This window comes from Nannospalax galili, unplaced genomic scaffold, assembly GCF_000622305.1.
Source record: "Nannospalax galili isolate Female #2095 unplaced genomic scaffold, S.galili_v1.0 scaffold741, whole genome shotgun sequence".
NCBI classification, from domain to species: Eukaryota; Metazoa; Chordata; class Mammalia; order Rodentia; family Spalacidae; genus Nannospalax; species Nannospalax galili.
Window position 1 is genome coordinate 310757 of NW_008346093.1, and position 27529 is coordinate 338285.

General features: G+C 44.7%; 3 protein-coding genes across 7 annotated transcripts in view; 1 reads left to right on the forward strand and 2 right to left on the reverse strand.

Moving 5' to 3' along the window:
* Positions 1-901: 901 nt before the first annotated feature.
* Elk1 (ETS transcription factor ELK1) lies at positions 902-16991 on the reverse strand. 2 transcript variants are annotated; one of them, XM_008842520.3, is made up of 7 exons: positions 16853-16899; positions 15977-16065; positions 7021-7264; positions 4124-4564; positions 3067-3498; positions 2396-2497; positions 902-2312 (listed from the first exon to the last, which is right to left on the reverse strand). In XM_008842520.3, the coding sequence occupies exons 3-7, from the start codon at positions 7228-7230 to the stop codon at positions 2214-2216; spliced, it is 1284 nt and encodes a 427-aa protein (XP_008840742.1). In that variant the 5' UTR covers positions 7231-7264; positions 15977-16065; positions 16853-16899; the 3' UTR covers positions 902-2213. The 2 variants fall into 2 exon arrangements, with proteins under 2 accessions (XP_008840742.1, XP_008840744.1); XM_008842522.3 differs by lacking the exon at positions 15977-16065 and having other exon boundaries at positions 16853-16991.
* Uxt (ubiquitously expressed prefoldin like chaperone) lies at positions 16002-27326 on the reverse strand. Its single transcript, XM_008842527.3, has 8 exons — positions 27204-27326; positions 26936-27042; positions 24513-24594; positions 24218-24285; positions 23842-23949; positions 18631-18694; positions 16853-18455; positions 16002-16065 (listed from the first exon to the last, which is right to left on the reverse strand). Exons 2-7 carry the CDS (start codon positions 27031-27033, stop codon positions 18402-18404), a joined length of 474 nt encoding a protein of 157 aa, XP_008840749.1. The 5' UTR covers positions 27034-27042; positions 27204-27326; the 3' UTR covers positions 16002-16065; positions 16853-18401.
* Positions 27246-27529, forward strand: part of LOC103741632 (zinc finger protein 81) — a 77887-nt gene continuing 77603 nt past the window's right edge. Inside the window, exon 1 of one of the 4 annotated variants that reach the window (XM_017800453.2) lies at positions 27246-27529. In XM_017800453.2, the coding sequence (XP_017655942.1) occupies positions 27431-27529 (99 nt within the window). In that variant the 5' untranslated portion in view covers positions 27246-27430. The other 3 variants (XM_029568042.1, XM_029568044.1, XM_029568043.1) reach the window with 3 other exon arrangements.

Genomic DNA, 27529 nt, shown 5'->3' on the forward strand with positions numbered 1-27529 from the left:
CAAACAGTTTCTCAAATGCCAGGTTGCCTGCTTACAGGGAGGATTTTCACCTACATATGGTGGCCCCTGACAATCTCGTTTCCAGCCTACATAATCTTTCAGTTTTGGTCACTTAGTCTGTCATGCTATCAGCCTGTATGTGGCTAATTTGTAGTCCCCATTCCCTACTCATAAACATTATCTTTTATGTACCATTGCAGGGTTTTATTTGGAGACAAGGCTTTACTGTGTAGTCTTGGCTCTCCCCAAACTCACAATCCTTCTGCCTCGGCTTCTAGAGTGCTGGGATTACAGATATGTGTCACTACGTCTGGCTATTATATAGTATCTAAACCACTCATTCTGTCTTAGTTGAGTTTCTGAAATATAGCCACAATTTCTCACATGGACACAGTACCCAAAGTTTGTGGTTAGGTCTGGCTTAGTCAGTAAGGTACTTGCTTTTTAAGCACTGAGGACCTGAGCTTGACTGTAATTCCAGTGCTAGGGAGGTAGAGACAAGTGAATCCTTGGGGCTTGATGCCCAGCCACTGAATCCAACTGGTGAGCTCCAGGCCAATGAGACTCTATCTCAAATGAGGTGGACAGTATTCCTGAGGATAACACTCAACTCCACGTTCCACATACATGAACAAACACGACCATGCATACACATGCACAAACATGTTTGTGGTCATGACTTCTGGCCTCTCTCACAAGTATAACACACAAAAGCACAACTTTCCAATTTCTCTCACCATGCTGGTTAACAATCAGCAGTCCCTACCACTGTTTCTGACATATGCCATCATCCTCTTTCTCTCACAATCAACCTCTGCCTCACTCTTATTGTCCTTCACACACATCCATGACTGTGACAGCTCATTCTGGTGACAGCAAGAGAAAAAAAATGTCGACAACCTTCAACAACACCTTTAAAAATATATATTTACAGGAACAATTCCCCATTCTCTGGGACTCTTAGAAAAAAAGGTCCATTTTGGGGAAGTAAAACAAACAGTGGAGACGAGTGCAACACTGTCTCCCAAACCATCAACCCCTAGGTTTCCAGGCCTGGTCTGGGCCAGTGCTGACAGGAGGTGAGCCCAGGAATCTTTTGAATTCACCCCCCTCCAGCCTGGAATTGATACAAGACAGGCTTCATGTCCCCCATTCCTCCCTCCCAACTCCAGGGACACTTAAAAGGGTCCTTTGTACCCGCCCGCAGGAAATTGGGGGGCTGGGAGGGAGCTGAAAATACACATTTGGTATCAAAAATAAACACTTGGGGATGGCAGGAAGATCCCCTCCACATCCCTTCCTTCCCACCACCCACCCACCCACCCATCCACCTACCCACAAGATGTAGGAAGAGATGATTCCCTCTCCCCTATTGAAAAGCCCCATTTAAAAATAGATTATACTATCAAAATGGCAGAGGGTAGGAGAAAGAGAGACCTGGAGTACTGGCTGGAGGGGGCCCCCCAGACGGGGACCACTACCCCCAAAAACCCTCCATTAGGAGGTAACAGGCAGGCCCCCACGGAATTTGGCAGACAAAGGAATGGCTTCTTAGGGGGAAGAACAACAAAAGGGGTATTCCTCCCTAGCCAAAAGGTTACTTGAGAAAAGGACAAGCTGACTGAGAAAAAGTTTGGGGAGGTAGCAATTTCTATTTCAACAGTGATTCTTCCTTGGCTACAACTCCCAAACCATTAAATCGTACAATTTGTCCCTGGACCCTTAGTTATGGCCAGGAATAGTAAAACAAAACAAACTAGCTCGTTTACCCACATCCCAAAAATGGAGACAGGGCTCCCTTAACTCCCCAAGGGCAGGTTGAGAAATAAAGAAAGATCCTTCTCAAGCCGGACCCCGATTGTCATATACTGGAGGAAAAAGTGGGGAGGAGATGGGGGTGATGTCTTAACCACCCTCCTAAGGATTGGGCCAGATTCTTCCCAGTGGCCTTCAAAAAATAAATAAACCGTCCCTACCACTGAAGTAGGAGACGTGTAAGGGCGGCCATTGGGAAACTGGCAAAGAAGAAAGAAGTTGTGTTTTGGGTGGAGTTAGTGAGAGATCCTTTTTCCCAGGAATCCCCACCCCACCACAACCAGAGCATAAGTCTATCAGTTGAACTATGTTTCTCCTTGAGATGGCTGGCTGGAGAGAAGTTCAGGGGCATGGATGGATGGACTCCAGAAGGAGGATGGTGGTAGTGGTGGTGGTAGTCATGGCTTCTGGGGCCCTGGGGAGAGCACCACGGGGGTTGAGAGGCCATCCACGCTGATGGAAGGGATGTGCACCTGTGCGCTGCCACTGGATGGAAACTGGGGGCAGAAACAAGGAGAGGTCATGAATGGGAATGATGTTAGTGTCTCACCCGTCCCAAGATAAGGGGAGGGAATCCTACCTGGAAGGAGAGCTTGGCTGGACTACGGGGTGCAATTGGACTCAGGGTGCTCCAGAAGTGAATGCTGGGGGGCAGCGAGCTGGGTGTCAGCAGCACCGGGGTCTGTGGGGAAGATGGAAGGAACCTGCTTTCTGCCCTTGCACACATACTCCCTTCAGACTTCCAAGGTCACTCCTCCTAGGTTCATAGACCTAGGGTGTAACTTGGGCCACGCCCATGACAATCTCTTATATTCTACAAAGACAGCGCCTTTTAACTCCAAAGAGGCCAAGTAACATCCTGTTACTGAGATGTCACTGGGCAAGCCCACCCACCATATCTTATCCATGCACTTCTCTCAAGCCTAAATGACTATCAGAAGAGCTCATGCACAACTTCTCATTCTTAGATTCCACCTATACACCTCACTGGGAAACACTATGCAAATACCAGTCCAAATATGCCCCGCAGTTTGTTTCAGCTATGGCCTACCCAGCACTTCAAACGGAAAGTCTCCGGAGCTCAGTACCGATCCAAACTCCTCAGACCCGATCGTCCTAAGTCCCATTGCGCCAACCCAAGACTCAGGGCAGCTAATCACACTCTCAACTCCTCTACCTCCTATGGGTCACTTGCCACGTGCCAATTCCACCGGGCCAAGTTGCCAGCCCCGCCCCTCGACAGGCACTCACCAATGTATGCGTGGGTAGCAAGGATGGCGTCAGCGCCGGCCCCGGAGCCTGCAAACCGGAGCCCGTTCCTGATCCTGGAGTTCGCTCAGGTCCCGGCCCAACGAGCAGGCTTGGGCTAAGTGGAAGTTCCAGGTCCCGAGGCTTCCGGCCTTTTTGTGGCTGGGCGATCTCAGTACTGGAGGCTGCGAGGCCACCCACCTGCGCTGTATTCTCCATCAGGACAGCTGGGAGCCTAGCCAGCAGACCCTCCGAGGGAGGGACTTCCGGCTCAGCTTTAACAGCTTCCAGACCGAACCCCACCTCCCTTGTAGCGTCCAACTCTTCCTTAGGCCCCTCCACTTTCACTTCCGGGGGCAGTGGCCGGCCCAAACCTGGCTCCAGATTCAATTCTTCTGATTTCTCGTTTGGGACCTCGGGTGGGGTCAAGATGACCTTGGAGAGGGTGGGCACAAAGGAGATATGTAAGGACTGTTGGTGTGGAAAACCTTTTTCCTGTGGACCACCCTTTGACATCCCTAGGAAGACAGATTTGGTACTGGGGCCAAGGAAGTACACAGGAACATGTCCTCCCAACAGGACATGGGGCTTCTTCACAGAAGTGGAGCGTCCTCTGGAACAGAGAACCTGGGTGAGACAACTTGATGGGGATGCAACTCTAGATGATACCACCCTAGGTCCTCATAATAGTGGTTCTCAAAAATTCACTTTACAGACCAGTAGTGTCTGCTTTATTTGGAAACTCATTGAAAATGCAAAATTAGGGGCTCCTCTCCATACCCATATTAATCAGAAACTTTGGAAGTGGGCCCCAGAAATGTGTACCTTAAGTCATCTAGGTGATTCTGATGAGTCTAAAGCATAAGAACTAGTGCATTAGCAAACATGGCCATGTTAAGCACTAAGTGTACCACAAATAACTCCCCTCCCCTTCTAACTCCTGTGTCCCTCCTCCCACCATTATGTCCATTAGCAGGACATCTGGATCTATTCTACCAGTCCTGTGCCTCATTTTGGAATTATTCATTCCTCCTCTAAATTTCCAAATTCCAGTACTTACCTGCAGGGGTAGGCCAGCCTCTTCTGTCTCCAAGCAGGCCTCCAGGGGGTTTGGACTGGTGCTCCTGCTCCCTGAGGGGGGAGCTGATGCTCCTCCAGGAGTAGTGTTGGGGAGCACTGAGGAAGGCCGAGGATGAGGGAGTGGCTGTGGCTGCAGGGACTGGATTGTGAAGGTAGAATAGAGGCCCGAGCGCATGTACTCATTCCGGCTGCTGCGTGCTAAACCACCTGGGCCTGCCATTCCTGTGCCCTTGGGTGTTCCTGGCTTTCCAGTGGCAGTGTCTCCAGAGGCCACATGGACAGCAGTAGGGGTCATTGCCACAGTCGAGGATACAGATACCTCAGGCTGGGGAGGGCAGTCCTCAGTGGAGCACCCAGCAACTTCTGGGTAGGACACAAACTTGTAGACAAACTTCTGGCCACTCACCTTGCGGATGATATTCTGGGAAAAGAAGAGAAGGATGGAGGGAGAGTGTTGAGGGGTGTTTCTCCTTTCTTCCCACTCGCTCCCATTTGATTCATCTCTTCCTAGACTTGTGGACTCCTCCCATCCCTCCATCTATGCCTCCCTTTCTTTCCTGAGTTCCTCCAGTTTTTCCTCATCCTTATGTCCCCCTCAACAATTCTTTTTTAAGTCTCTTTCCCATCTATCTCCCTTCAGGTCTTCTGTATTTCATCTCCATCTGTCCGACTCCTCTTACCCCACTGGCCCCACTTTGGGACTGATTTGGGGGGCGGGGAGGAGGTTAAGTGAGGACCAAGGACCTGGGGTTAGCAGGGCCAGGTTTTAAGAGTGGTTGCCAGGATAGTTTGGGAAATTAGCTAGTACAATCGAAAAATCAGGCAACTAATAATGTTGGAAGAAGCTAAATTAGTATAGAATAAGGAAATAAATTACTCGTAGAGAGGATTTTTTTTGTGTGTATATGTGTGTGGACCAGTGTGCCACAGCATGCGTGTGGAGAACAGAGGTCAGAGAACAACTTGCAGGAGTGGGCTCTCTCCTTCCACCATATTGCGTCCTGGGGACTGAACTAAGGTTGTTTGGCTTGGCAGTAAGCACCTTGATATCACTGGCCTGATAACAGAGGATTTTTTGAAGTTAGCCTGGAACTTGCTATATAGACAAGGCTGGTCTCCAACTCGCAGTGATCCAGAGTGCTGGGATTAAAGGTGTGTGCCACCACTCCTGACTGTAATGTCTCATTATTAATACTATTATGAAGATTTAAGATAAAGCACTAAAAAAATGGAACAACTGACAGTAACTACAGAACATTAGATACTGGTGCAAACACAGGGAGGAGTATCTCAAGGCTTGCTTGGCTGGGTCAGAGAGCATGCTTGGGAGGCTCTTAGGACATATCTGGTCTGGAGGATTGCAGGGATGTCCTGTTCTCAAAGGGCAGAAAGTGGTAGCTTCATTGATACTGTTTTGGAAGTTTGAACTAAAAGAATAACATATGAAAATAAAATATATGCCATAAATTACTAAGGATTCAAAACACAGGTTACAGCTATTGGAGGGGGTAAAGAATCTAGGGGCACTAAGCATTCTGCTGAAGGTCTTAATACTGGCCAAGTGTTTCAGAGGGTAGCCTTGTGTTCTTCAGTAGAGGAATAAAAAGGAATACTTATTAATATTATTTTGATGGCTTACACTGAGGAAATACCAAATAAATATTTTTGTTTTTTTTTCCTTTTTGTCTTTTTCAGACAGGGTCTCCCTGTAGCCTCAGCTGTCCTGGAACTCACTATGTAGACCAGGGTGGCCTTGAACTCACAGAGATCCACCTGCCTCTGCCTCCTGAGTGCTGGAATTAGAGGTATGTGCCACCACACCCACCCTAAAATAATATAAATATTTTCATATATAAATATTGGGGGAGGAGAAATACAGTGCAAATCTGGAAGTCTGAGAGGATAGGATAGGATAAAGAAAATCTAAAATTTTAGCTGCAGGAGTAAGATGATGAAATAAAACAACTGATACAGATATTGAGGAGGAATGGTACTATTGAAGGAATCTAAGAGGAGGAACTGGTACTACACATGCTGTTCTGGAACATTTAGCTAAAGCCACACTCAGAAATAACCCCAGCACTTGGGAGACTTGAGAGAAGAGGATTACAAGTTTGAGGCCAGCCTGGGCTATACAGAGAGACCCTGCCTCAAAAATAAAAATAAAATAAGACAAGAAAATCACTGATGAAAGATGTTGGGGGTTCCTGAAAATGAAGTAATGAAAGTTCCTATTATACTGTCGGCATGATTTTGCATTCAGGAATAAGAATATATAGAATTATTATTTCCCAGAATAATATTATTATTCTGTTAGAATAAGGTACAAAACTGAGACAGTATCACTTGTGTGTGTGTGTGTGTGTGTGTGTGTGTGTGTGTGTGTGTGTGTGTGTGTGTGTGGTGGGCAGATCTTGAAAATGGAGTGAGGAGAAGTCGGTATTAATACTATCTTAAAGGGTTTAGCCAGGCAGTAAGATAAGAATATCTTAAAGGGTTTAGCCAGGCAGTAAGATAAGAAAATAAAACAACTGAGTTCAATGTTCAAAGGACCACCATTGATCTGAGGATACTAGAGGATAGGTAAGAAATGGTAAATTTTAATACTGTTCTCAAAGTTATAGGTATAGTAATTGATACAACAAAGTGAAATTTCTAGGCCAAAAATGTAATCCTAGCACCTGGAAGGTAGAGGTAGGAAGACAGTGAATTTAGCATCAGCCTAGGCTACATAGTAAGTTCCAAACTAGTCTGGGCTACACTGTGAGACCTTGCTTCAATAGAAAAGGGAAAAAGAGAAAGAAAAGAGGGAATTTTTCTGATATCCAGTTCAGGGAGCGGTGGAGGGAAGGTGTTCCTGGACTCAAAATGCCATACCTTGTCATAGTAGTACCGCAGGGCCCGGCTGAGCTTGTCGTAATTCATGTTGGTCTTGTTCTTGCGCAGCCCCCACAGCCGGGCCACTTCTTCTGCATCCACCAACTTGAACTCACCACCATCCCGTGAGGTCCAGGAGATGATGTGGCCATTACCTTGTTCTCGCAGCAGCTGCAGCAGAAACTGCCACAGTGTCACAGATGGGTCCATCGCTGGGGGAGTGCTCACGCCATCCCAGTACTATCTGGAGGACAGATTATACAGAAGTGAAAGGCTGTGGACAGAGGAAGAGGATAGCAATATGATTATTTTCTTGTCACCTTGCCTCCACCTGTCTTTAAGCCCCACCATTATCTTAAACAAGCTTCTAAACTCCTTGTCTAGCTTTGGATGTCCCTTGTATTTTGCATGTCATATGTGAATTTTTAAAAATGTATGTGTATGTGTGTTTATGTGCATGTGTATGCAGGTGTCCATGGAAGCCAGAAGAGGGCATCAGATCCCCTGGAGCTGGAGTATAGGCAGCAGCCTGTGAGCAGCCTGATAGGTGCTGGGAACCAAATCCCAGTCCTCTGCAAGAGCAGCAATTGGTCTCTTAATCACCGAACCATCACTTTAGTCCTGACAAGTGTGAATCTTTAGGGACTGGAGGAAGAAAGGATAATACCACCTGGGTCCCAAAGATTTCCATATCCTAATTCTTAGAATCTGTGACTATGTTTTTTTTTTAAAAAATATTTTATTTATTATTTTTATTTTATGTGTATGAGTGCATTGCCTGCATGTAGGTAAGTGCACCTATGTCATGCAATGCTCGAGGAGGTTAGAAGAGGCTGTTGGATCCCCTGGAACCGGAGTTATGGACAGCTGTTAGCTGCCATATGGGTGCTGGGATTCGAACCCAGGTCTTCCGCAAGAACAACCAATGTTCTTAATTGCTGAGCCATCTCTCCAGCCTGTATATATTATAGCAAAAAGGAACTCTGAGATGAAACTAAGGTTACAGACCTTAAAATAGTGTGACTGTTCTCATTTATTTGAGTGAGCACAATCTAAACATATGAGCTCTTTAAAGCAGAAAAAGGGGGCTGAAAGAGAGCTTAGAGATGGATTGCCACAAGAGGCAGGAGATTCCAAGTATCAGAGGAACTTTCCCTTCCATTCCTGACTTTGAAAATGAAGGAAAGAAGCTCCAAGCCAAGGAATTTGGGCAGTCTCACAAAGCGAGAACCACCCTTAGCTGACAGCCAGTAAAGATGCAGGAACCTCAGTATTACAACTCAAGGGACTGAATTCTGCCAGCAACCTGAAGAGAAGGAAATGATTCTTCTCTGAGTCTTTAGAAAGGACTATAGCCCTGCCAACATCTTAATTTTAGCATGCTGAGACCAGCATTGGATTTCTGAGCCACAGAACTGTCAAGATAATAAATGTGTGAAGGGTCTGGAGATGACTCAGTTGTTATCAGCTCACACTGCTCTTTCAGAGGACCAAGTTTGGTTCCTAGAACCCACATCAAGCAGCTCACAACCACCTGTTACTCCAGCTCCAGGGGATCCAATGTTCTCTTCTGGCCTCTGTGGGCAACCCCCACCCCCCCACATGACAGACACATGGAAATCCAGAAATACACATAAAAAATAAATGTGTGAGCTTTTTTTTGAGACAGGGTCTTGCTATGTAGCCCAGCCTGGTCTTCAACTTCTGCTTCAGACTCTTGAGTAATGGGATTACAGGTGTGCACCACCACACTTAGGCAAATGTGTTACTTTACGGAGATTTAGTTAGAAATAATTACAGCAGGACAAGAAAACTAGTGAAATGCCTTAACCCTTATAATTGGTATCTTTTACAACATGAAGTTTTTCAGGAGGTGCCTTTTGCCAGCCCCTTGCAAATGCTGGTCACTGTACACTGGGCTCCCTTACTCTACTGAGTAGTTTTTCAAGTCTCTGTCCAAAGGTCCTTTGCTTTATGAAGCTTTCCTGAATCTGAATGTCTACTCTTTTCTGTCCCTTGACACTTTACTTCTCTGGCCTGTGACTATTCCTGTATGGCATGGGTTTTTAAAAAACATTTTAATGAGCATATATTAAGTAATACATGATAATGGGCTTCACTGTGACATTTTCATACATACATAACATGTATTTTCATCATATTCACCCCCATTATACTCCCTTGTTCCCCTCCCCACTAATTGCCTTCCTGTTCCCAACTAGCCTCCCTTCCACTTTTCTGTGACCAAATGAGTTTTAGTAGCGTAGCTTACAGTAGGGTGTGTGTGATGGTTTGTTTATAGGAGCTATACCACTGAAGAAACTGTCATCCCTTTCCTATTAACCATTAAAGGCCTATAGATCCTCAGGGAGGGGTAGGGCCCCATGAGCCCTTCTTGGTTTATTTTTGTTGTTTTGTGACAGGGTCTTGTTATATAATCCAAGCTATCCTCATGCACTATGTAGCCCAGACTGGCCTCAAACTCATGAACCTACTGCCTCCATCTCCTGAGTGCTGGGACTACACATGTACCAACATCCATGGCTTCTTCTTTTTCCAGTGCCAGAGATGAAGTCCAGAGCTGTATGCATGTCAAGCACATGCTTTCCTACAGAGCTTCACCCTAAGCCTTTCCTTCTCAAATATATCATTAATAACTATGTAGTGAATACTCAATATAAGTTAGGCACTGCTCTAAGCAGAAAGTCAATCACCCAGGCTCTCATGCTAGACTTCCAGAGTTTGAATCCCAGGTCTGTCAGTTACTAGCTGTGTGACCCTGTGCATATTCTTTAACCTCTTTGTAACTCAAATTTTCTCACCCGTGAAACAAGGATAGTGGCAATATAAAATAAGAATTATTACCATTATTCTGGTGTGGATTAACTATAACATACTTGGGATATAAGGTCTAAATAAATATTTTCTGGTTTGTTCATAAATCCTTTTTCTGCTATCCCTAAACCCCAAATGCTTTAAAAACAGAAGCTTCTTTGTAGCAAAACCTGATTTTTAAAAAATTTTATTCATTCATTTTATGTGTATGAGTGTATTGCCTGCACGTATGTAAGGGCACCCTGTTGTGCAATGACCGTGGAGGTCAGAAGGCATCAGATTCCCTGGAACTGGAGCTATGAATGGTTGTTAGCCACTATGTGGGTGCTGGGAATCAAACCTGGGTTCTCTGTAACAGCAGTCAAGACAGTGCTCTTAACCACTGAGCCATCTCTCCAGCCCCATAAAACCTCATTTGAAAGCAAGCAAGGCCCATTCTGCTTTGTACTGATCATCACTTAGTGTGGATGTTCATACATTCTGCTGTAGAAATCTGAAAGCAGCTGCTGACAGAGCTGGCTCAGGGTGTTATGTAACATATCATATGTGTACAATGCCACCTTCTAAAATCTGAAAAATTCACAATTCTGAAATACATCTGGCCTCTGGGGTTTTAGATAAGGGCATGGGCTGTTATTTTTATAGGCATTGACTCATTTATCCTTAATCTCAACTCTGGAAAGTAGGCATTTTTTTTCCTTTTGGAAAGGAGGTATTCTTTCTTTGTTTTGGTTTGTTCTTTGATACAGGGTCTCATTGTGTAGCCCTGGCTGACCTGGAACTCTCTTCCAGGCTGGTCTTGAATTATTAGAAATCTGATGGCCTCTGCCTCCAGAGTGCTGGGATTAAAGGTGTGTACCATCATGTCTGGCCAGAAAGGAGGTATTCTTATCATAGTGGCTAATTTTTACAAGAGACAGCTGAGGCACAAGATGGCCAAGTGACTTTACCATGCCACATTGCTGTAAGTGACAAGGTCTGCATTTGGACCAGGCATCATATTCCAGGGGTCTAATTTTGTTGTTTTTTTAGAGACAGAGTCTCACACAGCCCAGGCTAGCCTCAAACTTTCCATGTAACAGAATGACTTGACCTCCTGATCCTCCTATATCTACCTTCCAAGTGTTGATATTACAGGCATGTGTCTCCATGTTCAGCTGCAGAGGTCTAAGTTTTTAACCACTAGGTTAAAAACACTACCTCAACTGACTGCTCCTCAGCATCCCCTCAGAGAAAGGATCCTCCCTGTCACCCCATCACTGCTCTTCCAAACAAGCAAATTAGAATTGACCCTGAACCTTCTGGTCCTTGTGAGGATGAGTCTCGGTCAGTCAACCATCCACCTGGCTGGGATTGCTAGATTAAATCTGCAATTTATAGCTTTGCTCTTTAATCTGCAATAAAATAACAATATGATCCTATGAGCTAGTTCAGAGTTCATTCAGCAAGCAGTGTTAGGCAGCTGTCCAAATCAGTGCCAAGGAGTGGCAGCCAGAGTCCCCTCCTCAGAGCCCTGACTGAATTATTTTGAAGGCTGGCTTCTTTCAGAGGCTAAGAGTCAAGTGTGACTCCTAGTGGTGAAGATAGCCAATTTCATCACCTTCTCTGGGCTACAGCTCTACTAGCCTTTCAGGCCCTACCAGAGTTTAATATCCCTTCTCTCACTTGACCCCTAAAAAGAGTCCTAGTCATCTGTTTGTCCAGGAAGATTTTTCTTCCACTCTTCATCTCATTGACTGAGTAAGCACTCACCAGATACCTCCAAATAGTTGAGGACAGACAGACAGGAGTCCCTGCATGCTAGGAGAATTCATGTTCATGGGGCAGACAGAAAAGAAATGAGGTGACAAGCCAAAACTATGGCAGGGAGTGATGAGGGCTAAGAGGTCACCATGCTCAGCAGGAAAGAGCTGTTCTTTCCAAGCACAGTCAGGGAGGGTGGGTGCTAAGTAAGAAGGTGATATTTGAGTCAAGAGCTAAGGGAGGTGAAGACCCAGGGGACAGTCCAAGTTGAAGGTCTGAAGCTGGAGTGCCAGCAGGCACAGACTGGCTTGGTGGTTAACAGGGAGTGGAGAACAGAGTGGCACTGGGGGCCAGACTGAATGAGGCTTTTTCATGTTCTGTCAGGACCTGGATTCTAGGTGAGACACAGGGTTGGGAAAAGATGGGGGGACAATGATGTGACTTAGATCTTAAGACAGGGGTACAAAGGACAGCTGAGGGAAGAGGGTACCATCTTGTAAGTGACAATGGATGGTGGCAGCAGTGGAAGTGCTAAGAAGTGGATTCTGGCCAAACTTTAAAGACAGCACAGATTTGCTGAGTGCATGGGCATAGGGGTGAGAGAAGAGGCAACTGTGATTCTAGGTTGTGGCCTGATCACCTGGAAGGGTGGTGATGTGATTAACAGAGGTGGGATAGAGTAGGATTTTAGGGGACATCAGGAGGCCAGTTTGAGAGATGGCCAATGAAGGCTTTGTTAGATACCTATTGGTATGCTATAAATATTAACTTTTAAAAAACCCAGAAACCAGGGCTGAGGATATAGCTCAGTTGGTAGTGCTTGTCTTCCAACCACAAGGCCTTGGGTTCGATCCTCAACACCTTCTCCCAAGGTTATGTAGCCTTCACAGTAAATTTTGTTGTTTCTTTTCCTGAGACAGGTTCTATGTAGCCCAGGCTGGCTTCAAACTAATGATCTTTCTGCCTCGGTCTCCTGAGCGATGGAATTACAGGCCTGTACCACCATGCCCAGCTCTGCTCACTGTTTTATTTAATCTTCAGAACTGCACTAAAAGGTAGGTTGTTATTATTTCCCCCATTTTCCAGACGACTCAATAGCAGTAAGTAACTTGCCTAAGGTCATACCACTGGAAGCCCAGAATCCAAACCCAGGTAGTTAGGCTCCAGCCAGGTTTCCTAGGCAAGACCATAGAGTGACAAGGATGTTAGTAGGGCAGGCTTACAAGAGGAAGTGACATTTGACCTGATGGAGGGGAGGTAGCAATCCATGTTTGTGTCTACAAGAAAGGTAATTTTGACAGAGGGAACAGTATCCACAAAAGCTCCAAGGTGGCTACCCTGAGGTACCCACATTTATAGGAGAATGTCCACTTCTGAGGCACGTGATGTTCTCTGCCAGGAGGGTCATTTCCTCCTTGGGCTCACTGTATTGCACCATCATCAAGTTCTAGTACTCCCAGGTAGAATTAATTTTTCCTTTGGATGATCTAATGCAAGGAATAACTTGTTTGTCCTTGTAAATCTGTTCTCTCCTGGTCTTTAGCCTCACACTCCTCTGCCCTGTACTGTCCGTGTGGCTTTGAGCAAGTTGCTCGACTATGCCTGGTTGAACATCTGTAAAATAGGGATATTTTACTCTCAAACTCAAAAAGAATGAAAAAAGATATGCCTACTCTCAAAGGCTTTTATGAGGTTTCAATGTGTCAATATACATAAAGGACTTAGAAAAGCATCTCTGGCAAATAGTAGACACTTAACAGATGTTCATCCTTAGTTCATGTGTCCTCCCTTCTCCCTCCCTTCCCCCTCCCCTTTCCTTAGGCCTCTGTCATCTGGCACTCATTACTTCTATGACTTTATCCTCTACCCCTCTTTCAACTCTTCAGTTACACTGGCCTTTGAACATGGCAGGCACAGTCCCACTTCAGGGTCTTTGCACTGAGTGTTCTGTCTGGTACGCTCTTCCACTTACACATTCTGGCTTCCTCCCTCTTTTCCTTCAGGCCTTAATTCATGAATCACCTTTCCAAGTGTGGCCTGCTTTGTGCCTAAGATTTCAACCACATTGGTACTCTATTCCCATATGCCCTGCTTCATCTTGTCTCCTTAGCACTTGTCTAACACACTATCTAATTTTACTTATTTATTTTATTTGTGTAGTCATTCTCCCTTGCTTTTAATAAATGCCTGCTTTGTAGGGGCAATGATTTCTGGCTGTTTTGCTCCTTCATATCTCCAGCACGTAGAATGAACGCCTGGTATTTGCTAGGTGTTTGGTAAATATATTTGTGAATATTTAAAAAGTTTCAACTAATATCTTTTTTTTTGTTTGTTTTTGGTCTTTTTGACACAGGGTCTCCCTGTAGCTCCAGCTGGCCTGGCACTTGATATGTAGACCAGGCTAGCCTTGATCTCACAGAGATCTGTCTGCCTCTGCCTCCTAAGTGCTGGGACTAAAGGCATGTGCTATCACACCTGGCCTGAAATAACATCTTTTTAAAAAGATTTACTTTTATTTAAGCTATATGAGTGTTTTTCTTGCATGTATATTTGTGTACTATGTGCATGCCTGGTCAGTAGAGGCCCAAAGAAGGTGCCAGATCCCCTGGAACTAGAGTTATGGATGGTTGCTAGCCACCATGTGGGTGCTGGGAACTGAACCGGGGTCCTCTGCAAGAGCAGCCAACACTCCTAACCACTGAGCCATCTTTCTAGCCCTCAACTAACATCATAATTAGCTCTTACATCCCTCCCACTTCTCCTCCTCTTCCCCCTTCCTTCTTCCCGCCATAGTGATGTCTGTCATAAAATTTCTGATTTCATTTTTAAGACAGGGTCATAGCCCCAGCTGGCCTGAAACTCACTATGGAGCCCAGGCTAGCCTTGAACTCTTGGCAGTTTTCCATCCCTTAGCCTCTCATGGTGGAATTACAAAAGTGTGAACCATCAGGCCCAGCCTATCTAATGTTTTTCCATTTATTTATGCAATAAATTCTTCCTGAGCACCTACTGTATATGAGGTGTATTTTTAGATGAAGACAGAGCACCAAATAGGCAGACAGAACCTGTAAGTACTCATGGGACCTCCACTCTAATGGGGAGAAACAGGCAATATACCAACTGTACTGTGTGTCAAACAGTGACAGAGGGCAAAGGGACAAAGCAAGCAGGAAAGAAGCCTAAAACCCACTGGATGTGCAAGAGCAGATGGAGACTTTTTTTTCACAAACAGCAACCTTTTAAACATTTTTTATACATGTGCCTTTAAACGGTATATTCCAAGCACCACAGTGTGACAAACACAAGCTTTACTGAAATAACACTATCCAGATGCAACAAAATGAAAGCACTCTTAGAAACATTTTTTTCTATCTTTATAGAGAATATTCCATACATCACATTTCTGTGAACACATCCTTTTTATAAAATTACATTCACCTTATTCACAAATCAACCCACCCTCTTGGAAACATCTTTATCATGCTCCCTGCACAGTGTGGTGAACACATTCTTCAGGGTAGGGCATTTGAACAGGGCCTTGGAGGGTACCATGCAGAGATGTGGGAGTAGTGTTAAGGCAGAAAGAACAGCCAATGCAAAGGCCCTGAGACTGGCCTATACCTATTGTTTTTGAGAAGCAGTGAGGGAGAGGCCAGTGTGGTTGAAGCACAGGTCTAGGGTGGAGAGTAAGGGAGGTAAGGTCAGAGAGGTGACCTGTTTCATTAACTCACACATATTTTTCCTTTACATTTTCTATTTAGAACTCCCCCATTTTTAGCAATAAGGAAACAGGTGCAGGGACAAAGAGGTTAAGTCATTCATATGAAGTTGCACCACTGCTGGGACTAGGGATGGATGGGTCCTGAGACCAGGTGTGGAATGGAGACAGCTGAACTGCCAGAGAGAACAGCAGAAATGAAAGCCTAGAGATGGGAACCAATTTGATTTTTAAGGAATGTGCCTTCATGTGGGTTGCAATGAGATGACAGAAGGGCACCTCAAAAATGTTCCTGTGCTCTGAGTTGTTACTGTACCACCTCTGAGCAAGGTATTTAACCTTCCTATGCCCCAGTTTTCTAAGTTACCTGCCTCATAGGGTTGTGATGAGGATTAAGTGAGCTAGTGAATATAAAACATTCTTCCTGGTATAGAACAAGTGTTCAATAAAGGTTAGTTACGATTATCATTAACATCAGTACCACTACTGTATTTTTGAGCTGCAGCAAGGCAAAATGTCTGGTGGTTAAGGGTGCTGATAAGGGAGCATCTCTACAGTAAAAGGCCCTGGGTTCAATAAGTACATAGGCTGATCTAAGAGATGGGAGCAGGGAAGATTAATACGTGGAGAGTATGAGGGAAATAAAAATACAAGGCTTACCTTTCTTAGGGAGGGATTGCAAGCACTGGATTCAGAAGGATATGGGGTGTGTGAATGCAATCACTGGGGGAGAAGGCCACTGAACAGACCTATTACAAAAAGAGGGAGACATGGTTTAAGTTTACTGGCTTCTTTACAACAGCAGAAAGGAAAAGCCATCACCTAATGATTAAAATGAGACAAGGCCATGGGCTGGGCTACTGAAAATGACAAAATATAAAGTAGTAAGCTGGCCCACTGTTAAAAGAGTGCAGCCCAAAGACTGGAGTCTATAATAAGGGAGAAAAGTTAGGGTAGTGGACTGATAACTGTAAGGTGTGAAATTCAGTGGGCCTATAACTGTAAGGTGTGAAATTCGGTTGGATTTATGTTACACAGGCATGGAGTTGTGTGAGGGGCATGGCACCACCGATTGATTCACAATAATAAACTTTGAAGGGTGCAATAAACAAGGACACAGATGGGTCCTCCGAAAGTTGAGGCTAGGAGAAATCCAAGCACTTAGACTCACCTACTAAGGGGGTTGCACAATGGCCACAGACTAGCTCCCAGTAAGTAGGGGGTTGGAGGGCTTAGGCAAGACCACAGATGAGTCCATTAAGTTAGGGTGGGGACCAATCCATTATACAGAGGCAACGCGAGGTTAGGCCACGGTAAGATCCACAGTAAGGGATGAAAGGAGGGAACAACTCTCTCTCTCTCTCTCTCTCTCTCTCTCTCTCCCTCCCCTCCCCCCCCCCACGCCACCAGCCGTGCTGGTGGCAGTGGAGTTGAACACCGGCAGGCCATCGGCCAAGCCACATCCCCTGCGCGGGGGCGGGAAGGATACGCGGGGTCACAAACAGGGCCCCCGCACCCTGCTAGCCTGAGGCTCACCTGCGTGTGGTGCGGCGGCGATGTTGGCAGCTCCGGGGGGCGGGGGCTCCATATGCAGCCCCACCGCCCCCCAGGCCCAGGTTCCCAGGCGGTGGTGACGGTGGCGGCAGCGGTGGTAGCACCTAGAAGCCGCCCCTGCCTGCGTTTCCCCACCGTTCACGTGGGTCCTTGGAGGAGGAGCCCAGTGCCCTGCCGCTCGCTGATTGGTCAAAGCGCCAAAGCTAGCCGGCAAAGCTTGGGAGGGGGGGCTGAGGGGGCGGGTTCTACCTCATAGAGATATGCCACGATTGGCTCAAAGGGGATTGATGGACCGACCACGGCTGGCCGACTGAATCTGGAGAGGCGTAGGGCCGCAGGGTTGCTTCACGCTGATTGGCTCAGGGATGACTGATAGACTGGGCAAGTGCCAGGTTTGGGGGGAGGGCCCTATTCACACTGATTGGCCTAAATGAGATTGATGGCAGACAGCCTCCGAGCTTGGGAGGGGTGGATGGGCCCTGTTTGCAGCCGATTGGCAGAGATTCCGAGACAGCTGCCAAAACACTGAAATAGGCGGTGCTGCACGCCAAGCCGCTCAGCGGAAACAGGACTTATTTAGAACCGGTGGGGCAAGGCTCTATGTAGGCTGGTAGGGTAACGCTATGGTAATTAGCTAGGCAAGACCAATTTAGAATTCAGCAGAGGTAGGAGGACTGAATGGCTGCCAGATACGCAAGGGAGTTGAGCGGCGTGGCGGAAGTTAACTGTCTACAAGAAAGGCTGGGTCAAACTGCAGCCAGAGTTAAGAGGGTGGAACTTGGCTCTTATCTAAGACTGGGCTCAAATCTAAGTTGTAGGGGCTGCAACAGGAAGGGTAGGACCTGTGCCTATTGGTGGAAGCTGCAACTATTTAGAAAGGGGAGACAAATCAAAGGTTGGGTAGTAGTGTCATTTAGGGCAACTGAAGGATCACTGAGGTATGGGAGAGAGAAACCAGTCCCAGAAGTAAAAGGCCATGGAACAAATTACTTTGGATAGGTATTTTTGTTTTGAGACAGGGAAACAGGGTCTATGTAACCCAGGCTGACCTGGTACTCAAACTTGGTAAAGTAGCTCAGGATTATTTTAAATGTCTGACTCTCCTGCCTCTACCTGAGTGATGGGTTTACAGGTATGCAATACCACACCAGTGTATGTATGTAGTGCTGGCGATTAAACTCAGGGCTTCCTGCATGCTAGACAAGCACTCTACTAATTAAGTTACAAGCCCAGCCCATGAACCAGCCTATTTTTATGGTAATGCAAAAGAAAGTATCCCAGAAAAGGAGTTAAAGTGTGAGGTGGGGGCTGAGGTTGACAAGGTGACAGAAAAGGACAAAGCATGAAGTCAAGTGGCAAGTACTGCAGCGCCACAAGTTGGAGGCAGGACTTCTAGGGTGATCTAGAGGTTCTATAGAGAGAATGACAGAAAAAGGGCATTTTGACAATCAGTGGAGGTTAGTGGAAAAAGAAGGGCCATGTGACTCCAAGGCATTCAGGCTCTTTAATATAGGAGAATGGGAAGAAGCAGTCAATGGAGAGATGGCTCTGGGAAATTCTGCAGGCCTTGTAGTTCTCTAAGCCCCTGCAAAAAGGACAGAAAAGACTGAACAGAGGGTCTAGCTCGTGCCCCAGGTTTGCTGTTTCCCCCTCCCTTGGTTCTAGTTTAAAAAAAAGATAGTTGCCCCCCCCCTCAGGCTTCCTCCTATCTTCAGGTCACCACCCTAAAGAACATCTGGAGTGGAGTGAGCTGCTCTCACCTCTAGCATCATGTGGATATGAGCCTTGATATTCATGGAGTCCTTGGTGAGGCTGTCACTGAGCCTGGAAAAAGAACAAAAAAGGGAAAAATAGGCCCCACTTAGGATTATGAGGATGACTCTTCCTCATCACTTTAAGAAATGCTTGTATCCTCCAATGACTTCCACTTGGCCACCATTTGGAATTTATTGATTTAAAGATTTTGGGGAATCAGTCAGTGAGATGTTTCAGTGGGTAAAGGCCTAACAACTTGAGTTCAATCCCCAGGACCCACATGCTGGAAGGAGAGAACCAACTCCCACAAATTGTCCTCTGACCTCCACATGTGCACATAAATATGTAATAAAATTTTCTTAAAGAAGATTGAGGGGAAGGAGGAGAGGAAGATATGGAGAAGAGGACAAGGCATAAAAAACTGAGTAGACTGAGATGCCTGAAACCACTCTAGCTCTGGACTGTTGAGTTATATAAATCAGTCAACTCCTTTTGTCCATGGTTGGCTGGATCAGGTCCCATCCAAGAGGATCCTCATGAATACAATAGTTTAAAAAATGAATACAGTGGATCAAGGAAGGCCTTTCTGAGGAATAAAAAAGGAGAAAAAACTGAAGCAATACAAAACTCAAGAGGCAGGAAGGAGCTTTTTGAGAAGCAGTCAGAAGTCAGTGTGTTAGAAATTAAGTGGGTGGTGAAGGAATATGGTATAAAGGTAATGTCCAAGCAGTAGGAAGGGGCTAGACCATACAGGGTCCTGATAGTATGACAGAGAAGGCCAGTTTTATTGTGCTGAGCTATCTGGTAATATAAGAGTCAGTTTGAGGGGTAAATGAAACTAAATGCTATATGAAAAATAGGGCAACAGGACTGGATATTAAGTTGGAAAAAACAGTATGAACTCATCAATATTTATATTTATATCAATATTTATATTGTCAGTCATCTTTAAAAATTACCTCTATCTTCAAAAATCTATTTCGGTGTTCAGTAAGTACTATATTTCACAGACCCCAGACTGAACTTCAGCTCTTCTCTCCCAATCTACTCTACCATTTCATAGAGGTAACTCCATCTTTCTGGTTACTTAGCAAAAAACCTAGACTTGCCCCCTATCTCTTTTTGCAGGACTAGGGATTAAACCCCAGGCCTCACACATTGCAGTTATGCACTCTACTACTAACCTACATCCCAGCCCCGACTCCTCTTTTTTTCATACCTCCTATCCAATCAGCCATTCTACTTAAAATCACAACTGCTCCATCCAATGCAACACTTCCAACCTCCATTATGCACTGTCCTGTAGCACAGTCAATACCTATCATACTGCATTATTTCCTTAGTTATTTTCTCCTTTGACTAGAATGACAGCCGTGGGAGGAAATATTTTGGTCTATTTTGTTGCCTTGCAATATACTGAGAAGTCAGAAGAATATGGGGCATAGAGTAGGGCCCCAATGGACGGTGAATAAAGTTAAACTACTCCACTCAAAGGAACCCTCAAAAGATAACCTTAGTCTACACTGAGGGACAGGAAATGAAGCATGGCCGTACTGCTGGACAGCAAGAATACTTTTAAGAATATCTGAGAATGTACTCAAAGGAAAAGAGGAATGAATCTGCCCAGTTTTGAAAGGCAATCTGAACATCAAAAAACAGAACAAAATTAATGATACCATCTTAGTCTATGAAAAGCTGAGTCCACCTGAGAGTTCTAGGACTGTAGTTTAGTGATAGAGCTCATGCTTGGCATGTGTAAGGCCCCAGGTTCAATCCTCAGCATGGAAGGATGGAAGAGAGGGAGGGAGGGACAGACAAAATTCACCAAATGTCAATGATACACAAAAGGGGTATGTTTAATCTATCATTACTGATCTGTAAGTAAGGCAATGCTAATGGCTTTATGGTTATGCTGTATCTTCTATGACTACTTATCTACTTAGGAGATGTAAGTATTTACTTTTTTCTGTATAATCAGGAAGGAATATAGACAGAGGGGCTGGAGAGATGGCTCAGCAGTTAAGAGCACTGGCTGCTCTTGCAGAAGACCCGAGTTTGGTTCCCAGCACCCACTCAGAGACTAACAACCATCTGTAAGTCCAGTTCCAGGGGATCCGATGTTTTTTTCTGACTCCTGTGGGCACTGCATGACACAGGTGCACGTACATACATGTAAGGAATACCCCTATACACATAAAAACTGGGAACCACACAGTGGAAGAAGAAAACCGACTATTGCAAGTTTTCCTTTGACTTCTGCACTTGTGCAGTGGCACACACACATGCATGCACACAAACATGCATACTACACACACACACACACACACACACACACACACATATATAAATGTAATAAAAAACTTAAAAATACTAATAAAAAATATATATATTTTGCCTTTTTGAGACAGGGTCTCCCAGTAGCCCCAGCTGGCCTGGAACTCATTTTGTAGACCAGGCTGGCCTTGAACTCACAGAGATCTGCTTGCCTCTGTCTCCTCAGTGCTGAGTCTAAAGACGTGCACCACCACGCCTGGCTGAAAATAAAGTATTTTAAAATAAAAAAGAATATACATAGAGATCTGATCCTCTCTCCTCACCAAAGAAATATACTAAAAATAGGAAGAAATAGCAGGCAATTTTGGATAGATAAAATGACCAGAAAGTATGTCAGTTTGAAGTGTATCTCAAGTAACCAAGTTTTAAAGAGAAAGATCAGCTATACAGACTCAAATTCTCATCTCCTAGAATGATGAAACTTTTGGACAGCTCAATTATAATAAAGCAATATGAAGGCTGGAGAGATGGCACAGAGCACTGGCTGTTCTTGCAGAAGACCCAAGTTTGAATCCCAGCACCCACATGGTGGCTAACAACCATCTGTAACTCCAGTTCCACGGGATCCAACACCCTCTTCTATCCTCCAAGAGCATTACATGACATGGGTGCATTTACATACATGCACCCAATACATGCATACATACACGTAAAATAAAAATAAAGCAAAAAAACTGTAAAGCAATATGAGGGTCAACCACATGTTTCATTACACTGGTAGAGCATTTCAACAGATCAAAAAGGAAGCAGATACTGACCATTTCAAATAGCTCATTTTGAGGAAATTGTCACTTTAAAAAAGAAACTATCCATCCATCCATCCATCCATCCATCCATCCGTGTGTGTGTGTGTGTGTGTGTGTGTGTGTGTGTGTGTGTGTTCGAAAGGTCCAGTAATCCTGTGACACAAAGAAGAAAACTTTGCTATGAAAACTGGATTTAGTCTAAATGGCCAGCAATTCAGAATTACATTGATGTTGATCAAGCTATTTACTAATGGGTTTGATCACCAAGATTTAGAAATCTCAGGAGGCATACTGTCCCCTTTGACAAGAATTTCCTTCCCCACATATCCCTTAGCTTGTTTATCCAATCAAATGACTCAAACATTACTGAGAGGCTTTCCCTTCTTATATTTCAAACCCCTCATCATGTTTGTTCTTCCCTACACAAAAACAGCTCATTTAGAGCCTATTCTTTCTCTCCCTGCCACCATCCACATAGATCTACTTCAATCATCACTTTAATTTGCTTACAGCATACTTTTTAAATTCATCCAACAAAACAGTATCTATTATGTGCTGTACACTATTCTAGTTATCTGGGGTATAAACTTTTTCCATTACAAAGCCTAACCTGGGCTGGGGATATACCTCAGTAATAGCCTGCCTAGCATAACAGAGGCCTTGGGTTCAAGTCGCAGAACTGCAAAAAATATAAATAATGCTTATTACCTAACTGGAAGAGATAATGAACAAGAGAAATAAATTACACAATAAATATTAAGAAGGCAATACATGCTACGAGGAAAAAAAAACTAGAAGAGGGCTGAAAAGATGGCTCAGCGGGTAAAGGTCCTTGCCACACAAGTCTGGTGATCTGAGTTCAATCTGTGGAATGCCTGGAAGGAGAGCACATACTCCACAAAGTTGTTCTCTGACCTCCACATGGATGTGTATACACACCCACTGCTCATTAATAATTTTTATTTCTTTATAGTTTTTTGAGACTGGGTCTCACTAGGTAGCACTGGCTGGCTATGTGGATCAGGTTGGCCTCAAACTCATAGAGATCCACCTGCCTCTGGGTACTGGGATTATAGGTAGACACCACCACACCTGGCTACTAATAATTTTTAAGTAGAAGAAAGGAGGGGATTTAAGAGTTGCAGGGACTGTGATTTTGAAATTAGGTCGCAGAAGACACTGTTGAGGAAGTAATATGTATGTAAGACAACTGAATGAAGAGAAAAGAAACAAAGAGCACTCGAGGCAAACAGAATAGCTATTACATGTACCCAAAGGTAGGCAGTATTTAGAGAAACATGTGTTGAGGCAATGGTTCTGGACAAGAGGTTTTGCTGCACAAGCATAAGGACCTGAGTTTGGATCCCCACTACCCATGTAAAAAGCCAGACACGGCTGCACATACCTATAACTCCAGCATTAGTGGAAGAGGAGGGACACAGGAGGATTGCTGGGGTTTACTAAAGGATTGCTGGGGCTTACTAGCCAGCTAGTCTACTGCAAATTGGCAAGCTTCAGGTTCAATGAGAGACTCTGTCTCAAGAGAACAAGCAGACAGGGATAGAGAAGATACCCAACATCCTGCTTTGGCCCCTACATGCACAAGTATGGGCATGTGAAGGTCACAATGGTGAGGGCACAGTGAATGAGCAGCAAAATTAGCAGGCAGCGAAGTGAGAGGTAGCTTGTTTTACTGTTACTGACTCATGGGCTGAAACATCATGGATCTGGCCATAGTTGTGTGTACATATAATAGCACAGTCCCTCTAGAATATAAGCTTTCTCAGATGCTTGTCTTGTTTACTGCTGCATTCCCACCATCAAGCAGAGCCTGGTATGCACAAGATGCCCAATAAGTATTTGTGTGAGCAAATGATACAAAAGCCGTTTATTGAGTACTTAGTATGTGCGACACCTGGGATGAACTTTATACTCTCTCTCCTTAGCCCTAGCCCTAAGGAGGAAGGCAGTATGGTTTCTAAGTACCATCTCAGGTAGACACAGGGAAAAGGGAAAGAATATTAAGAATTGTGGTGTTCAAATTTACCACTGATTTAATATATTTAATATACCACTGATTTGTATCCCCAGCCAATACTGGTGGTTTTGGACACTATCCTTGTGGAATGAACTTACTCTGTGAGGAGGGAACTCTTACGATCAATGAACTTGAGAGCTTCAGTCAGTGTCAACTCCAGGAAAAAACCGTATCCCAGGGCCACATAAATGCGTGAAGTATCTGGCCTAAGGAAAAAAGTCAGAGGAAGAGGCAGAACTCTATTACTGTTTAACACACTGTAAAGTTTATAAAAGGTGTTTGTATTCCTCCTATTCCCCATTGAAGGCTCTGGAAAGGCAAGGGTTTTGTCTTATTTTATTCGCTGTTACACTGCCAGTATGCAGTTTCTATCCTAATAGAATAAAAGGCTACCAGAATCTGATATATAGAGAATACTAAAATAATTTGTTGCATGAAAAAAGGGGAAACTCAAAGGGGTGGGTAGACACTCACACCACTGTGTCAACGAAGAAATTACAGCCCAAATCCACCTGCATATATAACTCCGAGTGATTGGCTTCCTGTGGGGCCAGAGAAAAAGAGGGAGGGGATCAGTGGTCTACTTTTAGGCCAGATTATAGGTTTTGAACTGAGATTTCTCTTCCCATTTCCCTTCCACATGCACACACATGGATGTATACACACACACACACACACACACACACACACACACAACTTAAAAGTCTGGAGTCATTCAATGACATTTCTCAGTTAAAGGTATATGGACACACAACTTAAAAGCCTTTACCTGGAGTCGCTCAATGACATTTCTCAGTTGAAGGTATATGGACAGCTGTTCATATACCTTGTCTCTATGGTCCAGCACCTTTCTGATACAACGAAAATACAATAGTGAACAATAGGCAGTCCCATTCTTCTTGTGACACCTCACATCATGCCCAAACAGACACTTTTTTTTGCCTTTTTTTCTTTTTTTGAGACAGGGTATCTTTGTAACCCCACCTGACCTGGAACTTACTATGTAGACCACGCTACCCTTGATCTTACAGAGATCCCCCTGCCTTTGGCTCCTGTGCAAAGTGCTGGGATTAAAGGTATGCCACCACACATGGTTCTAACAGGCATTTTAAGCCAGGTGTGGTGGTGCACACCTGTAATCCCAGGACCTGTGAGAAGGAGGCATGAGGACTGAGGCCAGCCTGGGCTAAATAGTGAGACCCTGCCTTAAAAAAAAAACAAAATAAATCCACACACACTGAACACAAAAACCACCAGGCATTTTAATAAAGACATTAAAAATTTGAACTAAGTAGCACTCAGGAGGCAGAGTCAGGTGAATTTCTATGAGACAAGAGGCCAGCCTGGTCTACATAGGGGGTTCCAGGCTAGATGGAGCTACAGGGAGACCCTATCTTAAAAAAATTGAGGGGCTGGAGAGATGGACCAGTGGTTAAGAGCAGTGGCTGCTCTTGTGGAGGACGACAAGGGTGCACTTACACACATGCAGGCAATATACACATACACACAAAATTCAGAAAATATTTTAAAAAACTGGACTCAGGTCAGACTATATTTGATTCTGCGCTCTACATCTCACTAGTTATGTTGGAAACCTGTTTGGGACTCAGTTTCCTCATTTATAAATTAGAGATGACAGTATTAACTCATAGGCGTCATTAGAATCAGGTAGTTACCACAAAATGCCAACCAAATGGTCAGCATTATATGGTCACTATTACATTCTCAATACCTCATGCCAATTAAAATATCTAATTCTCACCCTAAAAATATCCTCCATCCCTTTTAGGATACTCACATAGCCCTAGCTCTGAACACCTAATTTCTTGTTCAGATTAATAATGGTTATTAGTAATAATTGAAATTATTAAAAAATAATAATAGCAATAATTATTCAGTTAACAGAGTCTTCAGTGTTTTTCAGGTCCTAGAGCTAAATTCCTTTTCAAAACAATTATCTAGGCTTATTTTTAAAAATTTTTTAAAAATTTTATGTGTACAGGTGCTTTGCTCGAATGTAAGTGCACCTTACATGTGTGCAATGCCCAAGGAAGCTAGAAAAGGGTATCGGATTCCCTGAATTAGCTGTTATGTGAGTGCTGGGAATTAAATCTGAGTCCTCTGCAAGAGCAGCCAGTGCGCTTACTCACAGAGCCATCCCTCCAACTCTCCCCACCCACTACTTTTTGAGGCAATATCTCACTGAGATGAGCTCAAACAATCCTCTCACCTCAGCCTCAGGAGTACTTGGGTTTACGTTCCTGCTTGTTAAAAAATATTTTATTATATTGATTTTATATTTATTATTATTTAGTACATTTATTTATTTATTTTGTCTATGTGTATGGATGCCATGGCACACATAGTAGGTAAGAGAACAGCTTTGGGGAGTTGATTCTCTCCTTCTACCACGTGGGTCTTAAGGATCAAACTCAGGGCATCAGTTTTGGCAGCAAGCAACTTTGAAATCTGAGCCAGCAGCAAATTGCTTGCCTGTTTTGTTTTTTGAGACATGGTCTTACATAGCCCAGGCTGGCCTCAACTTTAATATGTAGCTGAGGATGACCCTCAACACTATTTTGACTTCCATCCCAAGTGCTGAGATTACAGGCCCCTGCCACCACACCAAGTCTTTCTTTTTTTCTTGAGATTGAATTTTGTTGTATTGTCAGGGCTGGCTTGAACACTAGGGTTAAAGGAATGGATCCTCCTTCTCATCAGTAGATGGAACTACCAGCACGAACCACTAAGCCTGTCTTCGTTTTAGTTTTTTAGAGTTTCACTATAAAGTCTAGGCTGGCCTCGAACTTTCAAGGATCCTTCTCCTCTACCTCCCGAGTGCTGGGATTACAGTCGTGTGATACCATGCAAGGTTTCGTGCTACATTCTCTACATGGGTTGAATACATTTAAAGCTCAAAACTGCCATATTAAGAAGGTTCCATAAACTTTACCATTTCACAGATGTGGAAAGTTTGCAAGGCACAGAGACGAAGTGAGGTTGTTCACAAGTACTGGTTAATGCCCAGCCAGGATGAGAACTCAAACACTCAGGGTTCTAAATCGCACACCAAATGTCATCCTTTCTTCTCTCTTGTGAGTCCCGCCAACCTGAAGGCTAGGCCCAGATTCTGAACGCCCCACCCACTACGTGGAATTTTTCAAACGCCCCGCCTCCTTCGCTGTCACTCACCGCAAGTCTCGCTGCAGTACGTCACTGATAAAGGCCTCGTACCGTAGCACTTTCTCCCCCAAGGTATCCAAGGCCCGCCGTTTTGGGGGCGTCGCCATGATGAGCTCCTGGGAAAGGAGGGGGAAAACCAAGTTGAGCAATCTAGTTTGGCTTCATACCGTTTTCTCCAGCCTCTCAACGTTATGAATAACTTCTTTAGGATCATACTGAGGGGTTCCACCGTCTGCCCAACCCCACTCGTTTACCTACTAAAGACCGTGATCCTTACCTTAAGGCCTCCAGCAATAAGAACTGTTGGTATGAACCGCGGCTTCCGGGTGGCGCGGATGGATGACGTACGGCAAGCATGCGCGTCAACCAAATAGGTGAAGAGGGGCGGTCCTGTTGCGAAAAGTCAGGCCTAAGGAAAGACGAGGGCCGGGCCCTACGGAATCCATAGAGATTGCTGAAGCTGGCCCAGCGTCGGAGCTTTGTCTGCTGCCCTTGAACTGGCCAATGAGAGTCTGCCGAAGCCTGCGGATCCGCGCGTGGCCAGTCAGGGTAGAGTTTAATGAGATTTGGCGGCTTCTCCAGGAGGCTGGATCACAGGTGAAG

Bases quoted from the DNA above. Each gene is read 5' to 3' on its own strand.
- Elk1 (XM_008842522.3), bottom strand. From the start codon at position 7,230: ATGGACCCATCTGTGACACTGTGGCAGTTTCTGCTGCAGCTGCTGCGA. The intron at 4,565-7,020 runs GTATGGCATTTT...TTCTTTTCCCAG, and splicing joins TGCGGTACTACTATGACAAG to AATATCATCCGCAAGGTGAG. The intron at 2,313-2,395 runs GTAGGATTCCCT...TTCTGCCCCCAG, and splicing joins CAGCCAAGCTCTCCTTCCAG to TTTCCATCCAGTGGCAGCGC.
- Uxt (XM_008842527.3), bottom strand. From the start codon at position 27,033: ATGGCGACGCCCCCAAAACGGCGGGCCTTGGATACCTTGGGGGAGAAA. The intron at 23,950-24,217 runs GTGAGTGTCTAC...TTTTTTCCTTAG, and splicing joins TTCTTCGTTGACACAGTGGT to GCCAGATACTTCACGCATTT. The intron at 18,695-23,841 runs GTAAGTTCATTC...TTCTTTTTCCAG, and splicing joins AAGAGTTCCCTCCTCACAGA to GCTCAGTGACAGCCTCACCA.